Source organism: Yarrowia lipolytica, chromosome 1E, assembly GCF_001761485.1.
Source record: "Yarrowia lipolytica chromosome 1E, complete sequence".
NCBI lineage: Eukaryota > Fungi > Ascomycota > Dipodascomycetes > Dipodascales > Yarrowia > Yarrowia lipolytica.
In genome coordinates, this window is record NC_090774.1 from 3,911,447 (window position 1) to 3,927,477 (window position 16,031).

At 47.2% G+C, this 16,031-nt stretch overlaps 8 protein-coding genes and 1 non-coding gene across 9 annotated transcripts; 6 read left to right on the forward strand and 3 right to left on the reverse strand.

Annotated features, from left to right (window-relative positions):
• Positions 1 to 1,398: 1,398 nt before the first annotated feature.
• On the forward strand, positions 1,399 to 2,973 carry YALI1_E39128g (uncharacterized protein; the record flags this gene model as incomplete). Its single annotated transcript, XM_504706.3, has 1 exon — positions 1,399 to 2,973. One exon carries the CDS (start codon positions 1,399 to 1,401, stop codon positions 2,971 to 2,973), a length of 1,575 nt encoding a protein of 524 aa, XP_504706.1.
• A 515-nt stretch (positions 2,974 to 3,488) lies between these two features.
• YALI1_E39149r lies at positions 3,489 to 3,577 on the forward strand. Its single transcript has one exon. It is a non-coding gene; the product is annotated as a tRNA-Arg (tRNA).
• Positions 3,578 to 5,636: 2,059 nt separating this feature from the next.
• On the forward strand, positions 5,637 to 6,566 carry YALI1_E39171g (uncharacterized protein; the record flags this gene model as incomplete). The annotated part of the gene is made up of 1 exon (XM_504707.3): positions 5,637 to 6,566. The coding sequence occupies one exon, from the start codon at positions 5,637 to 5,639 to the stop codon at positions 6,564 to 6,566; it is 930 nt and encodes a 309-aa protein (XP_504707.1).
• Positions 6,567 to 7,836: 1,270 nt separating this feature from the next.
• YALI1_E39193g (uncharacterized protein) lies at positions 7,837 to 8,781 on the forward strand (the record flags this gene model as incomplete). Its single annotated transcript, XM_504708.2, has 1 exon — positions 7,837 to 8,781. One exon carries the CDS (start codon positions 7,837 to 7,839, stop codon positions 8,779 to 8,781), a length of 945 nt encoding a protein of 314 aa, XP_504708.1.
• Positions 8,782 to 8,871: 90 nt separating this feature from the next.
• Positions 8,872 to 9,579, reverse strand: YALI1_E39210g (uncharacterized protein; the record flags this gene model as incomplete). The annotated part of the gene is made up of 1 exon (XM_504709.3): positions 8,872 to 9,579. The coding sequence occupies one exon, from the start codon at positions 9,577 to 9,579 to the stop codon at positions 8,872 to 8,874; it is 708 nt and encodes a 235-aa protein (XP_504709.3).
• Positions 9,580 to 9,790: 211 nt separating this feature from the next.
• Positions 9,791 to 10,723, reverse strand: YALI1_E39221g (uncharacterized protein; the record flags this gene model as incomplete). Its single annotated transcript, XM_504710.3, has 1 exon — positions 9,791 to 10,723. One exon carries the CDS (start codon positions 10,721 to 10,723, stop codon positions 9,791 to 9,793), a length of 933 nt encoding a protein of 310 aa, XP_504710.1.
• A 625-nt stretch (positions 10,724 to 11,348) lies between these two features.
• YALI1_E39228g (uncharacterized protein) lies at positions 11,349 to 12,170 on the forward strand (the record flags this gene model as incomplete). Its single annotated transcript, XM_504711.3, has 1 exon — positions 11,349 to 12,170. One exon carries the CDS (start codon positions 11,349 to 11,351, stop codon positions 12,168 to 12,170), a length of 822 nt encoding a protein of 273 aa, XP_504711.1.
• A 155-nt stretch (positions 12,171 to 12,325) lies between these two features.
• Positions 12,326 to 12,880, reverse strand: YALI1_E39243g (uncharacterized protein; the record flags this gene model as incomplete). The annotated part of the gene is made up of 1 exon (XM_504712.3): positions 12,326 to 12,880. One exon carries the CDS (start codon positions 12,878 to 12,880, stop codon positions 12,326 to 12,328), a length of 555 nt encoding a protein of 184 aa, XP_504712.1.
• Positions 12,881 to 13,338: 458 nt separating this feature from the next.
• On the forward strand, positions 13,339 to 15,906 carry YALI1_E39248g (uncharacterized protein; the record flags this gene model as incomplete). The annotated part of the gene is made up of 1 exon (XM_066094457.2): positions 13,339 to 15,906. One exon carries the CDS (start codon positions 13,339 to 13,341, stop codon positions 15,904 to 15,906), a length of 2,568 nt encoding a protein of 855 aa, XP_065950529.2.
• Positions 15,907 to 16,031: the final 125 nt, after the last annotated feature.

Sequence of the window (16,031 nt, forward strand, 5' to 3'; positions counted from 1 at the left end):
TTCTTCGGATTAATTGGTGAAAGACGCGCGATTATCAATGACACCGATTTATGAACTGAAGCAATGGCCCGAACCAGGGTGTTCCTTGTTCTGTCTGAGTTGGTTCCAAATCTTGAGTCTAAAGCCCCAGACCTGGACCGCGTTTTCCAAATGCAAATGGGGTGATTATATTCCGTATTTGGTTTCCTAACAGCTGGAGCTGGGGCGAAAACTTATATCGTCATCTCCATGGGTATGTCAGAGTAAACATAACCATGGTGGAGTAGCTAATATCAGAAGCAAGCAGCATTTGGGTGAAGTGTCGGATCTAAGACCGAAACGGTTTCAAAACCTGAACAAGGACACGGGCCATTCAATAGTGAGTGGCGGAAGAACGAAATCAGGTTGTTTTACACGTCTTTGTTGTCATGCAGAAACCTGCAATTACCAAGTATCACGAAACAAAGGCGGTGGAACTGAGTTTACCCCGCCTTCTGACCCCATGCAGATGTGACGTGGGGGTCAAAGAATCTCGCGTGCCCAGCTCATCGGGCCAAGAAATTCACTGGCTTGGCGACATGTGACATCTCAACAAAGAGATGATAAGCCCAAAACAGGAATGCTGGTTCTTATGTACACCAAAGGAATGGAAGATCTTCAGAGGAAATAAACTAGAAGAGAGTTCTTTATCCACCCCACGGCTACCTCATTTAGACGCGCCTTTGTTTTGGAGTCGGGCAAAAAGGAGCAAGGGCGGAAACTTTGAGCCAATGTTGGCACAGGAGGATCTAGACTCAAAGTCATGTGATTTTAACTAGAACAAAACTGTCAGATTTTTCATTCCAAGGCGATTCTGACGGTTTTTTCCAATTCTCAAATTTCCAACTACTCATCGATCTAAATTGGTGCGGCTACTTCTTCACTCACCAGTTTTGGCCCTCCCAGTTCCCAATCAGCAAGCTTTTTCGGTTCCTCGGTATCGTCAATTTGAACCCCAGAAACCTGAAATATAAAACTGCAAAGACTGACTGATACCTCTGTATTCCCGTGCAGTGAACATGTCTTTTCTGCACAACAATATTACGTCACTACGACTGGTCTTTGTTTGGCTCGGAAACTCACCTGGAACTAAGAAGTCTCTCTTCCACAGAGTTGTCCCCACACGGAGTTAATTGATCCGTGCCGAGTTGCGGCAATGCGAAATGTAATTGATATGAAGCACGGTGGGGTTGAGGCAACCTTTATGAAGAGTTTCAGTCTCTGGAGGATGTATATATACCCTCGGGCCTGTCCTGAGATACGACCTGACAACCATCAACTTCACCTAGACGAGGCAATCGCATTCATTACATCTGTCTGATACACTTACTGTCTCGTGGCAAGCACTCACTAGTCCAGATCTCTCATTACAGACTCAAAATGGAAGCTCCTAATCTCTCGCCAGCTTCCATCCGGCGGTACTTCGCCACAAGATTGCCTACTCTCATCCCACAAAAGCTCACACCTGAAGAGAAGAAGCTCCTCAACCCCTTCCCTGCCCTGGCTCTTATCAACAAGAAGACTTGGCTCTTTATTGCATGCGCTTTCTGCGGTTGGACTTGGGACGCTTTTGATTTCTTCTCGGTAGGTCTAGTGGCTCCCGAAATTGCCAAATCTCTTAACAGATCCGTCACCGATATTACTTGGGGTATCACTTTGGTTCTTATGCTTCGATCTATTGGTGCTGTTGTTTTTGGTATTGCTTCCGATCGTTACGGACGAAAGTGGCCCTTTATTGTCAACCTGCTGTGTTTCATTGCTCTCGAGCTGGGATCTGGGTTTGTTCAGACTTACAAACAGTTTCTTGGTGTCCGAGCCATCTACGGTATTGCTATGGGTGGTCTTTACGGTAACGCCGCTGCTACTGCTCTTGAAGATTGTCCTCCTCAAGCACGAGGTATCATTTCAGGTTTCCTTCAGAGTGGATACGCCCTGGGTTACTTGCTTTGTGTGGTATTCACTCGAGCTATTGCTGATACTTCTCCTTACGGATGGAGAGCTCTCTTCTGGTTCGGCTCTGGACCCCCAGTTCTTTTCATTATCTTCCGATACTTCCTGCCTGAAACTGAAACCTACCTTGCTTCCAAGGCGTCTCAGGAGGAAGCTGGAATCGAGAAGAAGTTCTGGAATGGAATCAAGGTTACTTTCAAAAACTACTGGCTCATGTTTATCTACCTTGTTATTCTCATGGCAGGCTTCAACTTCATGTCCCACGGCTCTCAAGACCTCTACCCCACTATGCTCAAGAACCAGCGTCATTTTAGCGCTGACCGAAGCACTGTTACCAACTGTGTTGCCAACTTTGGTGCAATTGCCGGCGGTATGTTGATTGGTCACTTTTCTACTGCTCTCGGTCGACGACTCTCCATCATGATCTCTTGTGTTATTGGAGGTGCTCTGATTTACCCTTGGGCCTTTGTTGGCAACTCTGCAGGAACAAATGCAGGCGTTTTTTTCCTCCAATTTTTCGTTCAGGGTGCTTGGGGTGTTGTTCCCATTCATCTTTCCGAGTTGTCTCCTCCTGAGCTTCGATCTTCCATGGTTGGTATTGCCTACCAGATGGGTAACCTGGCTTCTTCTGCATCCTCCACTATCGAGTCTAAGATCGGTGAACGATTCCCTCTGAAGAACGCGAAGGGGGAGTTCGAGAAGGGTTTCTATGATTACGGTAAGGTTATGGCCATCTTCATGGGCTGCGTGTTCGGGTTTGTTCTTATTGTAACATTTGTTGGGCCCGAGAACCGAGGAGCCACCATGCTTACTGAGGACGCTCAGATGATGGTCGATGCGGAGCACAGACTGGACGCCGAGGAGAAGGGTGACTTCGAGAACCTTGAGCGAGTCGACTCAGAGGGCAAGCAGATGGACAACTTTGTTGAAGAGGTCGCTGAGCCTGAGGGCGTGTACACTGGTTCTCACCCTCCCCAATATGACTCCCCCTACGAGTCCAAGTAATTTATTAGTTAGTCTTAATTCATCTGTGTTAATCGAGCTCAAAGATATTACAGTATGTATGTACTGTACAGTATGTAGCTATTAATGAGTCTTTCGTGACTACGTATATACGCTTGTTACGATTGGTAAGAGCCATATTTCTTCTCCGTTCTGTACCGCGTAAGAATGACTAAATTGATTCAAAGCTTGTTCTTCATGAGCGTGGAATACGTATAGTACGCCAGTTGGTCATGGCCTCACAGAGCGTCATCGACAGCAGGAGCAAGAGATAGTTGATCTGAGCTTCGGACATGGGCTATGGGGGTTTCCACACATTGTTCGTAGAAGGGCTTGTAGGTGGCTACAGCCAACCTCCGGGACTCTTTAGTGGACTCAAGAGGTGTTTTTGATTCTAGTGATTCATCACAGCTAGATACCTACTTGTAGTAAGCCGGGTTATCGGCTTTCAATAAAAAAATTCAAAAAATCAGTTTTTTGATAGTAGTGGCAAGTTTTTAAAAAGTTCGTGAAAATCTGAGGACGTGGCGTAATGGTAGCGCATTGGATTTCGGTTCTTCTGAACGACGTCCTCCAAAGGCTGCGGGTTCGAGTCCTGTCGTCCTCTTTTTTGTTCATTTTTTTTGTCATGGGCTAATGTTTTGCCGTGCATGAACAAAACTACCGATAATTAGTGCGCACATGAGGGATTTTCATACAAGCACTGATAGACACTTGATAAATGCAGCCAAGAGCTGGCCAAAGCACTGCTTAAACGCATCACCGTATTGCCTGGTAATGAGTACTGTACTACAAGTAGCCAAAGGAGCAGTCAAATATTCAATACAGCCCATCGGTAGATATTAATAACACATGAAGCTCCTTCTTTAAGTCAACAGCTAATGCTTGTGCGTACCACCATGTTCACACCCCCTTCCGTTGCGCTGTCAGATGACTGGGCTGTGTATCCAGTCGACGTTGTAACTCTCAACGGCCATTGGTGTGTATCATATCGTATGTCTTAAAGCTGCTGCGCCATTACGAGGGGTGATTTAATCTGCCAGTAACCAATCAATCTCATGGTCGGTCTAAAAATAGTGTGGATGAGCCGTTCGAGAGAGGCACACCATAGCTACAAGTGCAAGAAGCCGTGTCCGTAGCCGTTTGTTTTGGGACTACAGTAAATACTGGGTCAGCCATGTTGGTTATAAAAAATAGTAACGTTACAGTTCGAGTACGAGTATTTTATAGCTAGGCCATCTGAAACAGTACCCATGCCAGGAAGAGTTCTGTCTGCTATCATGCAAGAAGCCCAGAAATGGGGCATTTGGTACTTCATCTGAGGCACCTGAACCTGCTGCACATTGTTAGTCTATGTGATGCGCGAAATACCTTGTGTAATTGTACTCGCTGATCTATAGGTACACTGGAATGTATAGACATGGCACGGACATGGTTAAGCTACAGGGGCCACTTTTACAGCAAAATTGTGCCGATTGCCGAGTTGCAGCGTGCTACAGTACAAGGATGATCACATCCGCTCGTGTCATAGGCGGGTGTATCAAGTTGAAACAGGGGTGATCTGCTTCCGGACCCTGCCAAGACTTTCGCAATTACTTTTCTTAGCTACAAGCACCAGTAGCGCATGTCAGCGCCATTAGACTGAGCTTGACACGCTTGATTAGAGGCTGTGCCAAGCGAGAGGTAATAATGGTATATTAGTAAACTACATACTTGTACTTGTAGTTGTGCTTGTACTTATGTTCTTCAATTGGTATTTAAATAAGTTGAAGTGCCCCGCGCATTCCTCGGTCCAGACTCAATGGTCACTCTCAAGGTTAAGAGTCGGTACAGACTGTAGCCACACAACATGTGTTGAGAGTGGGATATGCAGTCCAAAGTGTTTAGCTAATTGGCACGTTGTACGCGCAGCAGGTTCACGGGACATCTAATATGTTTCATTGTGGCGCATCTTGTTCGCTCACGTGATTTATCCCACTGTCTCCCACTCCGCCTCTTCCGTATGACGTATTCTATTTTTATCTCCAGGCTCCGTGCATGAGTGATACTGCTGGGCTGCCCCACTTGCTTCCATGGCTTGTTCTTGCAGCGCGTCTAAGCCTCTTTCTCCGCCTGGCTCTAGATAGAGTTCCCTTGCCAGTAGGGGGCGTTGAATGGCGAAAGGAGATGGATTACAGAGACGTTTTGACCAAAATAAATGGTAAACGTTGTATTTAATTATTCTCTCCAGGACTAGGCTATTCTGATGATACCCCTGGCATCCCTGTGGGGTTCTTGCGTTGACAGCAGCAAGCCCTTCATTCCTCCCCTTTTTCGAACTTTGTTTCATGTAGCATTTTCAGGACGAAATCTTGCTGGCTGGAAAATACCCCAGTTTGAAGAGGAATAGGTGACTATTTTGTAAAAATGAGATCACAATTGTAATCTCCATATTTCTACAATTTCAATGACACCCGTAAGATGCCCTTGCACTATCTATATGATCTGCTATCCTCCAATAAAGTTGAGAATTCAACAGTCTCGGGCTGGACGCGTTTGGCTCTCTTTTCTCTATTTTAGCAAAGTGTAAACATGTGCAAGTCCAGAGTATATATAGCCCGGTAGGAAGGCAACCAAAAGACCCAGACACTAATAATCCTCTCTCACAAACACACACAACATACACAATGAAGTTCACTCAGACCACTCTTCTTCTGATCTCCGCCGTTTCCGCCCAGGATGTGCTTGGAGGCCTCTTCTCTGAGGTTGGCAACCAGGTCAACTCCGCTGTTGGCATTGCCGGCTCTTACGCCGGAGTTGGAGCTTCCATCGCTGAGTCCTACGTCAAGGACGGTACTTCTTACGCCGGAGACGGTATTTCCATCGCCAAGACCGCCATTGAATCTGCCCGGCACGATGTTGACACTGCTCTGCAGGGAGTTAAGACCAAGGTTGATGCCGTTGCCTCCGGTGTGCGATCCGATATCAAGGCCGGTGTTACCCAGGTGCCCTCTCGAATCGATGATGCTCTTTCTCAGGTCAACACCAAGCTCAACGAAGGTCTCCAGGCCGCCTCTTCCGAGTTTGAGATTGCCAAGACCGCTGGTGCCTCCGAGGCTTCTAAGGCCAACGAGGCCGCCAAGTCCTACATCAACGAGGGTCTCCAGGGCGCTAACTCCCAGTTTTCTGTTGCCAAGTCTCTGATTGACGACGAGGCCAAGACTGGAGGATCCGCGTGGTCTGGCATTGTTGCCTCTGTCTCCAAGCAGATGGAGGACGCCCAGATCTCCGCCTCTGTCACCGGTAGCGCCCTTGCTTCTGCCTCTGAGGCTCTCTCTTCGGCCGCCTCTGCTGCCTCCACCGCCGAGTCCGGCTCTGCTGTTGCCACTTCTGGTGCTTCTGGCTCCGCCTCTGGCTCTGCGTCTGGCTCTGCTTCTGGCTCTGCTTCTGGCTCTGCATCTTCCCTTTCTCGATCCGCATCTTCGGCCGCCGCCTCTGCTTCTGGATCTGCCTCTGCTTCTGCTGCCTCTACTGGTAAGGAGAACGGCGCCAACCCCATGGCTGCCACTGGCATGGTCGCTGCTCTTGCTCTTCCTCTGGTCGCTGCTCTTCTGTAAGCCAGTGGTGAAGGAACAAAAAAGGAACGGTCAGCATGTATTTTATACCTAATTTATTCTTGAAATGATTCGTGTTGACTTGTAGTACAGGATGTAGAGGACTTACATTATAGCGCCATGCTTCATTTGATGACATTCATTTGATGGCACTCATTCGACTCACATGTCCGCCTATTGTATCTCACCACTCTCGCCATGATTACGCGCAATATCCCGGGATATTGCTTCTATGTTTCATCAAAAGCAGGGGTTGACATCCCCGTATTGCCTCTACCTGCCATGTGCAAGCTTAACAGAAAGACGTGTTAGACTTCACATTTTTCGCGCCGACCTAAAAAAGCGCTTTACACGGAGATACAGTTCGACCGGGCTGGATGGCAAGTTAAATAATACGGTGGTAAGCCGTACCGTGATGAGTTTGTCGTACTTGTACAAATCAAATTTTGATTTCGCCAGCTTTTTTTCAATACGAGTGTGAGTATGAGTATCGTATGTACTGCAATATGTTGTTATACAAGTACAATATGTACAATTTTACCAGCAATACTGTACACTGGTACGATCTCCGATATTATGCAGTGGGGTTCAAACTCATATTAATTATAGCATAACAAGAGCAAAGTCGGTCTGGCATTGCTATATTTGTAGATTTTTTGTCATGAATAGGTTCTGTCGCGATTCCATTCCACCATTGGTTCTGAAGTAGTTCAGCTGCTGTAGTAGCCAGCGCGCCGTTGAGATTAACTTATCAAGTAGCTATATGTTCTTATATACTGTAGTTACAATTTTTGTTAAATAAATGGTGTGATATTATGAAAACGGGACATAAGGGCTTAATAAGATGAGGAGAAGGGCCAAGTACAGGCTGTATATCTACAAGTATTGGAAACACTTGTTGTGTTTTTTTGTTCCAGGTTATGCTATTTGTACAAGTTCAAGTATTGTAAGGATGTTTTCCGTGTCTTTAATCATGACCTAGAGAAGGCCCTATATAAACCATGCATCTAGACTTCACATTTGTAGACAACACCATGATACACTGTGGAGCTGTAAAACGATAATGAACTGGAATATTAGAAAAATCAAAAGTAAAATGGAATAAACAAGTATCATCTCTGTTGAATAGCCATTTATATTGTCTGTTAACTTGCCCAAACACTCCATCAAACACCTCTCCAAATATGAGCTGATGACAGATAAACTCTCAACATCGCAAGTATCCATGCAGGTTTCATGTACGCAATGATCTTACTCTCATCACTACTACTCCATGTCTCTCTATCTGCTGGAAACCAAGCCTCCCACAGAGATCACCCTTGAGGATGACGGCGTTCAATGCAAGGTCGATAATGTCGTCTTCACTTTTCCCATGGATGACGATGTTCCTTTTGTCCCTTCCTCGGAACCTCTCCAGTGCTACCCTCTAGGTGGATCAGCCTATGTTGTGCTGTCCTCCAAGGACCAGGTCCGACGAGCCAGCGTGTTGTTCCTTGATCTCAAGACTAGTCAGATCCAATGGAAGAGCATGAAGAAGGTGTGTCCCGAGTTTTGGTCTTATGGAAGCCACTTGGCTGGAGTTCAGGATGCGACCTCCATTCTTGATGCTCTCAAGATGGTGGGCGATATTCAGAGCAAGGTGAAACAGGTTACCGAGAAGCAAGCGTTTAGTGCTTCAACCGAGTCTTTCGGACTGAACAGGCTGTCGCTAATGGGCTCTATCCCCCCCGGTTTCTCCGATTCAACTGTTGTATGCTCTGAATCGTTTCCTCGCCAAAGCCATCTGGTGATTCTCGCTACCAATTGGCCTTGGATCAGTGATAAGCTTCCCGGATTTGACGACAACAGAAGCGACGAGAAGATCACTATCTACATCGAGGCAGGCTCACAGGCAGTAGATGTACTTGTTGACTTTATCTACGGAAAGCCCGTCAAGCAGATGCTGAACGCCACAATCATCCTAGAGCTGGCAAGATTCAACTCAATTCCCATCACCATCAACGGTAAGAAGCATTCCAACGCACACCTGCCTCCAGGACTTTGGGAGGAGTGTCTTCAATTCGAGCCTATCCCTCAGGACTTTGTGAGACTGTGGCGGATCCCTTACTTCAAGAAGAGATTGGAAAGCTTCTTTGGACAGAACAGAAAGGCTGTCATGGAGACCGACGAGGTTACATACTTGTCTAAGGAAGAACTCCTGGAGCTGTTGCGACTATAGTACAAGGTACAGCAATCGCACATCTACACAACACACATAGGCACAATATATATAGAGAATAGTTTTGGTGCATACTAGCTATACCAGCGCTCAGGCAATTGTACTTGTACTTTTCGTAAATCGGATAATCTCGTCAACCCGTTCGTCCACGGTCATATCTCCCAGTTTCAGTACAGGAACGCCACAGTTGTCCAACCATCGAAGATGGTAGTCATGTCCTCTAGAAGAAGTACAATGTGGATAGCTCAGACTTTCAGCCCAAGATAGAAAGTTCTCGGATTTGAGTCCCATGGCAGGATCAGTTCTCAAGGTATCTCCATATCGCTGTTCCTCTCGATTCCGCAATCTCGCCATTCTAACATCCAAAGGAAGCTCCAGAAAAACAATGCAGTCGAATTGAGACGTGATCTTGTTAGACCATGTTGGCATGCTTCCCGCAACTACACAATCGGGCTGCTTGGCCATGTCTCGCAACAACATGTTGTCTCGTTCCTCTTCATCACGCTTGACTGAGTAGGGCTCTGCTGTGCCCTCTAGCCAAAAGTAGTCGTCTCCATCATAGCACGGAATACCGAGCTTTTCTGCCAGAGCCTTCCCAGTTGTGGTTGTTCCTGAACCTGATGCGCCCACCGTATGGATGATCATGATGAAGAGAGCCGCATGATGAGAAACAAACACAATCAGGCTGTTGTGATTAGTAAGCACAAACAACAATTGGGAATGATTTGGTGTGGTTGGGGAGTCTTTATGAAGGGTAGTCCGATACATTTTCAACAGGTCTTCGATTCGTGATTGCATTGTACACTCTTAAGGTACACTTGAGTAGCTGTTGTAGCATTCAAGTCTATTGAACTACAGGCTACAACAGGAGTACATACAATCAGCTAAACTACCTACTGTACAGTATGTACAAGCTAACAATGGCGAACAGTTTGCAATTTTATTGCCATTGTCACTAGGATTACAGTCAAAATCATATATATTAGTATCTACATCTTCCAACACACGCTTACTGGGTGCACCATTTGCAGCCAGTGATGGACTCGTAAGCCTCAATGTACTTTTCTCGGGTCTTGATGACAACCTCAGGGGTCATAGCAACGTCCTCCTGGCCCTTGAGACCGCTGTTAGTAAGCCAGTTTCGCAGGTACTGCTTATCGTAGGAGTCCTGGGGCTTACCAACCTCGTAGGTCTTGGCGTTCCAGAATCGAGAGGAGTCGGGCGTGAGGACCTCATCAACCAGAACAAGTTTGCCGTTCTCGTCGATACCAAACTCGAACTTGGTATCGGCAATGATGATTCCGTGCTTGTCGGCGTACTCGGCAGCCTTGGTGTACAGCTGGACAGACAGCTTCTCGATCTCGTCGGCGAGGTTCTTGTCTCCGATGATCTCGGCAGCCTTGGCCACCGAGATGTTCTCGTCGTGCTCGCCCTGCTCGGCCTTGGTAGAGGGAGTGTAGATGGCCTGGGGCAGCTTTTGGGACTCCTGCAGACCAGACTCCACGGACATGCCATGGACGGTTCCGGACTTCTTGTACTCGCTCCAGGCAGAGCCGGTGATGTAGCCTCGAACAATGGCCTCAATGGGCACAATTTTGTACTTGTTGACGAGCAGACATCGATCCTTGAGCATCTCGACGAGCTCGGGGTCGTCCTGCACAGCCTTGGGCAGAGCGGCGAGGATCTGGGAGTTCTCGCTTTCGGCCACATGGTTCTTAATCTCCTTGGCCAGCAGCTGGAACCAGAACTTGGAGATAGAGGTCAGAATCTTGCCCTTCTCGGGGATACCGTTGGTCATGATGACATCGTAGGCGGAGATTCGATCAGTGGCGACAAACAGCAGCTGGTTGTCGTTGACGGCGTACAGGTCTCGGACCTTGCCTCGGGCCACGAGAGGGAGATGGCCCTTGAGATCGGTCAGTGCAAGAGGGGTGGCGGACATTGCTAATGGAGGAGTGTGACGGTACTGTCAAATGTCAAAAGGTCAAATCGATATATATTTTAATGAGTCGTGGGGCTAATTGGGCTTAGAGTTCATGTTATCATTGGGTGGGCCTCAGGTCCGAGTCATGGATCGCAGACTACATGTGTGGGGAGAAGCCAAAGAGCGTAGTTTCTGGGGGCAAACTGCAGGGCGAGGGCGGTTTTATATAGTGTTGCAAGAAAAAATCACTGGATCGGTCAGGGTCCGGTTATAGAAGGCTAACCAAGTATGTACAGTCCAGCAGCTAAAATTTATTGTAGCCTTGATAGAATGTGCATGTGGTTTATGAGTACGAAGAATGGTACAGTCATAAAGGAGATTTTGATAGTTTGGGGCATTGGTTATCGCTTATTAACATATCTCAGTGCTTGTACAGGCTACACCAATAGACCTAAAATGAATAATAAGCTGACAGTCATGTCTATCTACTTTTGTAGTTCAATGCTATGGGTTGGTTAGACCCACTGCTTCGCTTATAGTTGCATTTACTATTTCTGTCCATATTCCCAACTCCCAACCACCTTCAATTAAGGTGAAGATATCATGCGAGCCGCCGTGCAAACAAAGCGTTGATCTTACACTCATGTTCGATTTCGTAAACACCGCGTCGGGGACGTCGTTCACGGTACTCAAGTGCACCAAACTCTTCAACTTTGACAAGTTTGCGACCGTGCGCCAAGAACTCAGTAAAGACATTGTCGAAAACGCCAAAAATGCATCACGGAAACGCGTCTTCAGCGAACGAAACAACAACGTCTACTATGAGCAGGACTCGTCCGAAGCAGACCAGATCAAGACCGTCAACTGTGAGTGGCACGTGCTACAGTCAGGGGAATATGAGATACACACGGTGGAAATCTCCATGAGTGGTCATGTATCCAAGGTCATTATTGTCAACGGTCCTGACAGAAAGGACGACTTCGAGACGCACGCTTTGATTCTCATGAGAATGCAAAACACATTCTTTGACATTAGCGGAGTGATAAAGGCATGGATGACAGAGAAATTCGAGGTCACGATAGGCGACTTGGAGCTGAAGCACGATTTTCTCAAGTCCGAATTCGACAGAGAGGTGCCCTATACCGCTCACCTGAAGATCCAGGTTAAGGATCTGGGAGGACTATTGAAGTACCTAACTCTTGGAATTCATTACGACGACTTGGAAGCATTCGCCACCCACAAGGACGGATTATACGCTGGAGTCACAGAGTTTCTTTATGAATCCACGGGTATGAAGGTTTCAACAAGTGATCAGTTCGAGCTAGTGTCTCTACTAACGAACCAAATGGTCATGGACAAAAGAGGCAAAGTCAAGATCATCAAAACCGGTCTACCATCTCATGATGAGCTATTCTGGATCGAGAGTCTTCTGATTCGACTCACTAACTACGCCAGAAGTTGTTGACACTAAGTCCCCCCCCCCCCCCTAATTAACACCCTTGCATCTACGATATTTATTCAACCCATAATCAAATTAATTCTTTATTTACATGCATTCAACTTGACCCTTTGGAAAGGAACTCAAGTATACGTTATTGTGACTCGATCAGTCTTGTTCTTTTAGGCCAACTTGCTTTCGTCGAAGTCGAAGGAGGAGCCGCAGCCACAAGCACTCACAGTGTAGGGACTGTCCACCACCTTGAACTGGCTGCCAATAAGCTCGGTTGTGTAATCAATGTTGGATTCTCGCAGAATCTCCAGAGAGCTCTTGTCAATGAGAATTCGAGCGCCGTTCTTCTCGAACACACTGTCCATCTCAAAATCGACGTCCTCCACGTCGGACAGCTCCAGCTTGTATTGGAAGCCATGGCATCCACCGGACTCCACCTCAATTCGGAGAGCCAGCAAAGGGTTCTTGTCGTCCTCGGAAATGGCGTTGAGTCTGGTGGCCGCTCGGTCGGACACAAACAGACGCAGGAGTCGTCCCTTGTCGTCCTTCTGGGGGTTCACAATGGTGACGGCATCTTCCTCGATTTTCTCTCGGGGGACCGACTCGGGAAACTCGAAAAGACGTCGGGCGGATGCTGTGAAGTGTCTTTGTGTCAGTAGCGACGGGGAGCCCAGTCGGGGGACAGTCCGCAACGAGCTCTTGGCTTGTAACAGTCGTCTGAACATTGTGTGGCGTAGTTTTGTTGTGTGGGGGAGGTCGTGGGTGGATGTTAGAGGTTGGGAGTGCGATATTGGAAGGTTAATTGGGCGTCACGTGAATTTAACGGGTAGAAATATCTTAAAAACGGTTGCTGTTTGCAGGTTAAAACACACGCTGCGTCAAGCCTCGTATAAGTAGTGGTCTTCGCTCGTTGTGGTTGCTCTCATCCAAGTGTAAATAGATCCAAAGTTGCTCTCGAACTCGTCCCGTTCACAAGACTCTATTAACCTTCTGCAGATGATGACAAATGCGACTGCCCTTAACAAGCTTCAGTTCGTTCCTCCCAACAAAGTTAGTTGACACTAATTTTGACAAGATTTAGTTGGCAGTTCAACAAAAATATCAGTTGGGGGTTGCCAACAAGCTTCAGCTGGGATTCATCTTGCGTTATCGGGGCAACACAGCAGAACCATACACACGATCAATGGACTCGGAGTTTTTGGAGATCCCCAACATGGAGGATATCGTAACGGCTCCCGAGCCCGAACCCGAACCTCCGCGGCTGACCCAGTCCCATTCAGATGTCCACGCCCGACTATCTGCGCCCCTTGAAAAATACACCCTGTACGAGACGAAAACACGCCTGTATATCGTCGCGTCCAACGCCCGAGAAGTTCAATTCAAGGTGATGGAAATCGATATGACCGGCCCCAAGCAGGACTTGACTCTCATTGTCGACCCGGCAGTGTACACTCGAGCAGAGGTCATGGATGTTCTGGGCCACATGGAAGAGGAGGGAGGAGGCAATCTGACCAAGAGACTCACAGCTTGGGGCCTACTGGGTTTCATCAGATTCACAGATGGGTACTATATGGTTGTTGTAACTAAACGGTCCGTTGTTGCTCTTTTAGGAGGCCATTATGTCTACCATATCGACAAAACAGAGATGATCCCATTGTCGAGAGGAGGAGATGAGGGCAAGACAAAGAGCAAGTCAGCAGACGAGGCACGTTATATGAGCATCTTCCAGAGTCTCGATTTATCAAAGACCTTTTACTTTTCCTATGCTTACGATATCACAAACACACTGCAACGGAATATGGAGAGAGAGAAACGAGATGACGACAGTGATGACGAGGAGATCCATTCTTTCAACCATATGTTCATCTGGAACCATCACCTCCTCCGCCCAGTCGAGGAAATTATGGATAATGTGTTTGAGTGGTTCCTTCCAATCATTCACGGTTTCATCGACCAGGCGAAGATAAACGTTTGTGGTGCTCGAAGCGTCTACGTGACTCTCATTGCTCGACGATCCCATTACTTTGCTGGTGCCAGATTCCTCAAGCGAGGCGTCAATGATAGAGGCAATGTTGCCAATGAAGTTGAGACTGAACAGATTGTGGCAGATTTAGTCACCTCATCGTTCCATGACAAGAGAGAAGGTATCTTCAATTCGCCGAGATACACGTCATACGTCCAACACAGAGGCTCAATACCATTGTATTGGTCTCAGGATGTTAGCAACATGACTCCCAAGCCTCCCATTGAGATCAACCTGGTAGACCCCTTCTTTGCCAGTGCTGCTTTACATTTTGACGACTTATTCAAGCGTTACGAGGCTCCGATTCTGGTTCTCAATCTCATAAAAAGCAAGGAGCGAACTCCCAGAGAGGGAAAGCTGCTTCGAGAGTTCTCTCAGTGTGTTGAATACTTGAACCAATTTCTCGTCCAACGGGGAAAGAAGCACAAGCTCCAGTATACACATTGGGATATGTCCAGAGCATCCAAGTCTCGAAACCTAGAGGTCATTGAGTTTCTTGAACGATACTCTACCACTGTCCTGGAGAAAACGGGCTTCTTTCACAACTCCAAGGGCATCCAGAAGGGTATTTGCCGATCTAACTGCATTGATTGCTTGGATCGAACAAACGCTGCACAGTTCGTTATTGCTAAGAAGGCCCTAGGTTACCAGTTGCGTGCCCTTGGCATTGTGTCGGACGTCAACTTGTCCTATGACTGTGACGCTGTTAATCTCTTGACAGAAATGTACCATGATCATGGAGACACCATCGCTCTGCAGTATGGTGGCTCCCACCTGGTCAACACAATGGAGACGTATAGAAAGATCAACCAGTGGAGATCCCATTCTCGAGACATGCTTGAGTCAATTCGACGGTTCTACTCCAACTCGTTCGTCGATTCTCAGAGACAAGAGGCAATCAACTTGTTCCTTGGTAACCACGTGTTCGAGCAGAATAAGCCTCGTCTGTGGGACCTGCCTTCGGACCACTTTCTGCATAACAACTACTACTTTGATAACTACTACCTGAGGCGATCATACATCTTCTGGTGGACTGAGATCAACCTCTTGGTCAAGAAGTACGAGAAGTATGTCCGAAGAAAAAAAGAACTGCAGATTATGCCTGTCAGCGAGATCACAGAGCCTCTCAACTTTCCAGGTTCGGATCAAAAGGAGCCTGTCATGGAGGTATTAGAGGATAAGCTAGATGCTCTTGTATCATACATTCCACCTTACCCTGGCTTCTTTGACAACTACTGGAACGAATGTTACAAGCCCCGTTCGCTGTCGTCTTTTCACAAGGTGTTTGCCTACAACATGAACTCCACATCCCGTTACAATTCTGACGACAACCCTTTCAGACCTAGAAAGGAAATTAAAGGTCTGGAGGATATCACAGAGGACAAGAAGGTATCGGAAGTACCTGAAGAGGTGTCCAAAATCCCAGATGACCCTCGTGAGTGCGAAATGGAAGAACTTGTCAGCAGTCTTTCAGCTCCAACTCTCGACGACTCTGTCTACCGTAAATATCTCAGCAGCGACTCCACCTCTCACGCTGTGCATCCTACAGACCAGCGACAGTTCGAATTTTACATTGCCAATGAGCTTCAGCCTGATGTTAATGAGCCTTTGTACCAACACATCCAGGACTCTACAGTCCTCCCTCGAGTGGATTCAGACGACAAGTCATGGTATGGCATGACAGGTCTCAACGGCTCTGAGAGTCTCTACGAGAGTCACTACGCTTAATGAGATGAGTTCTCAGTGAACCACCACTCTGGCTCTCGGGCGATTATTTATATAACATTATTCAGTAATTACAATCTACAAATACACTCTACAAGCTATGGCATAGTGGCTGTGGGAAGCTGACA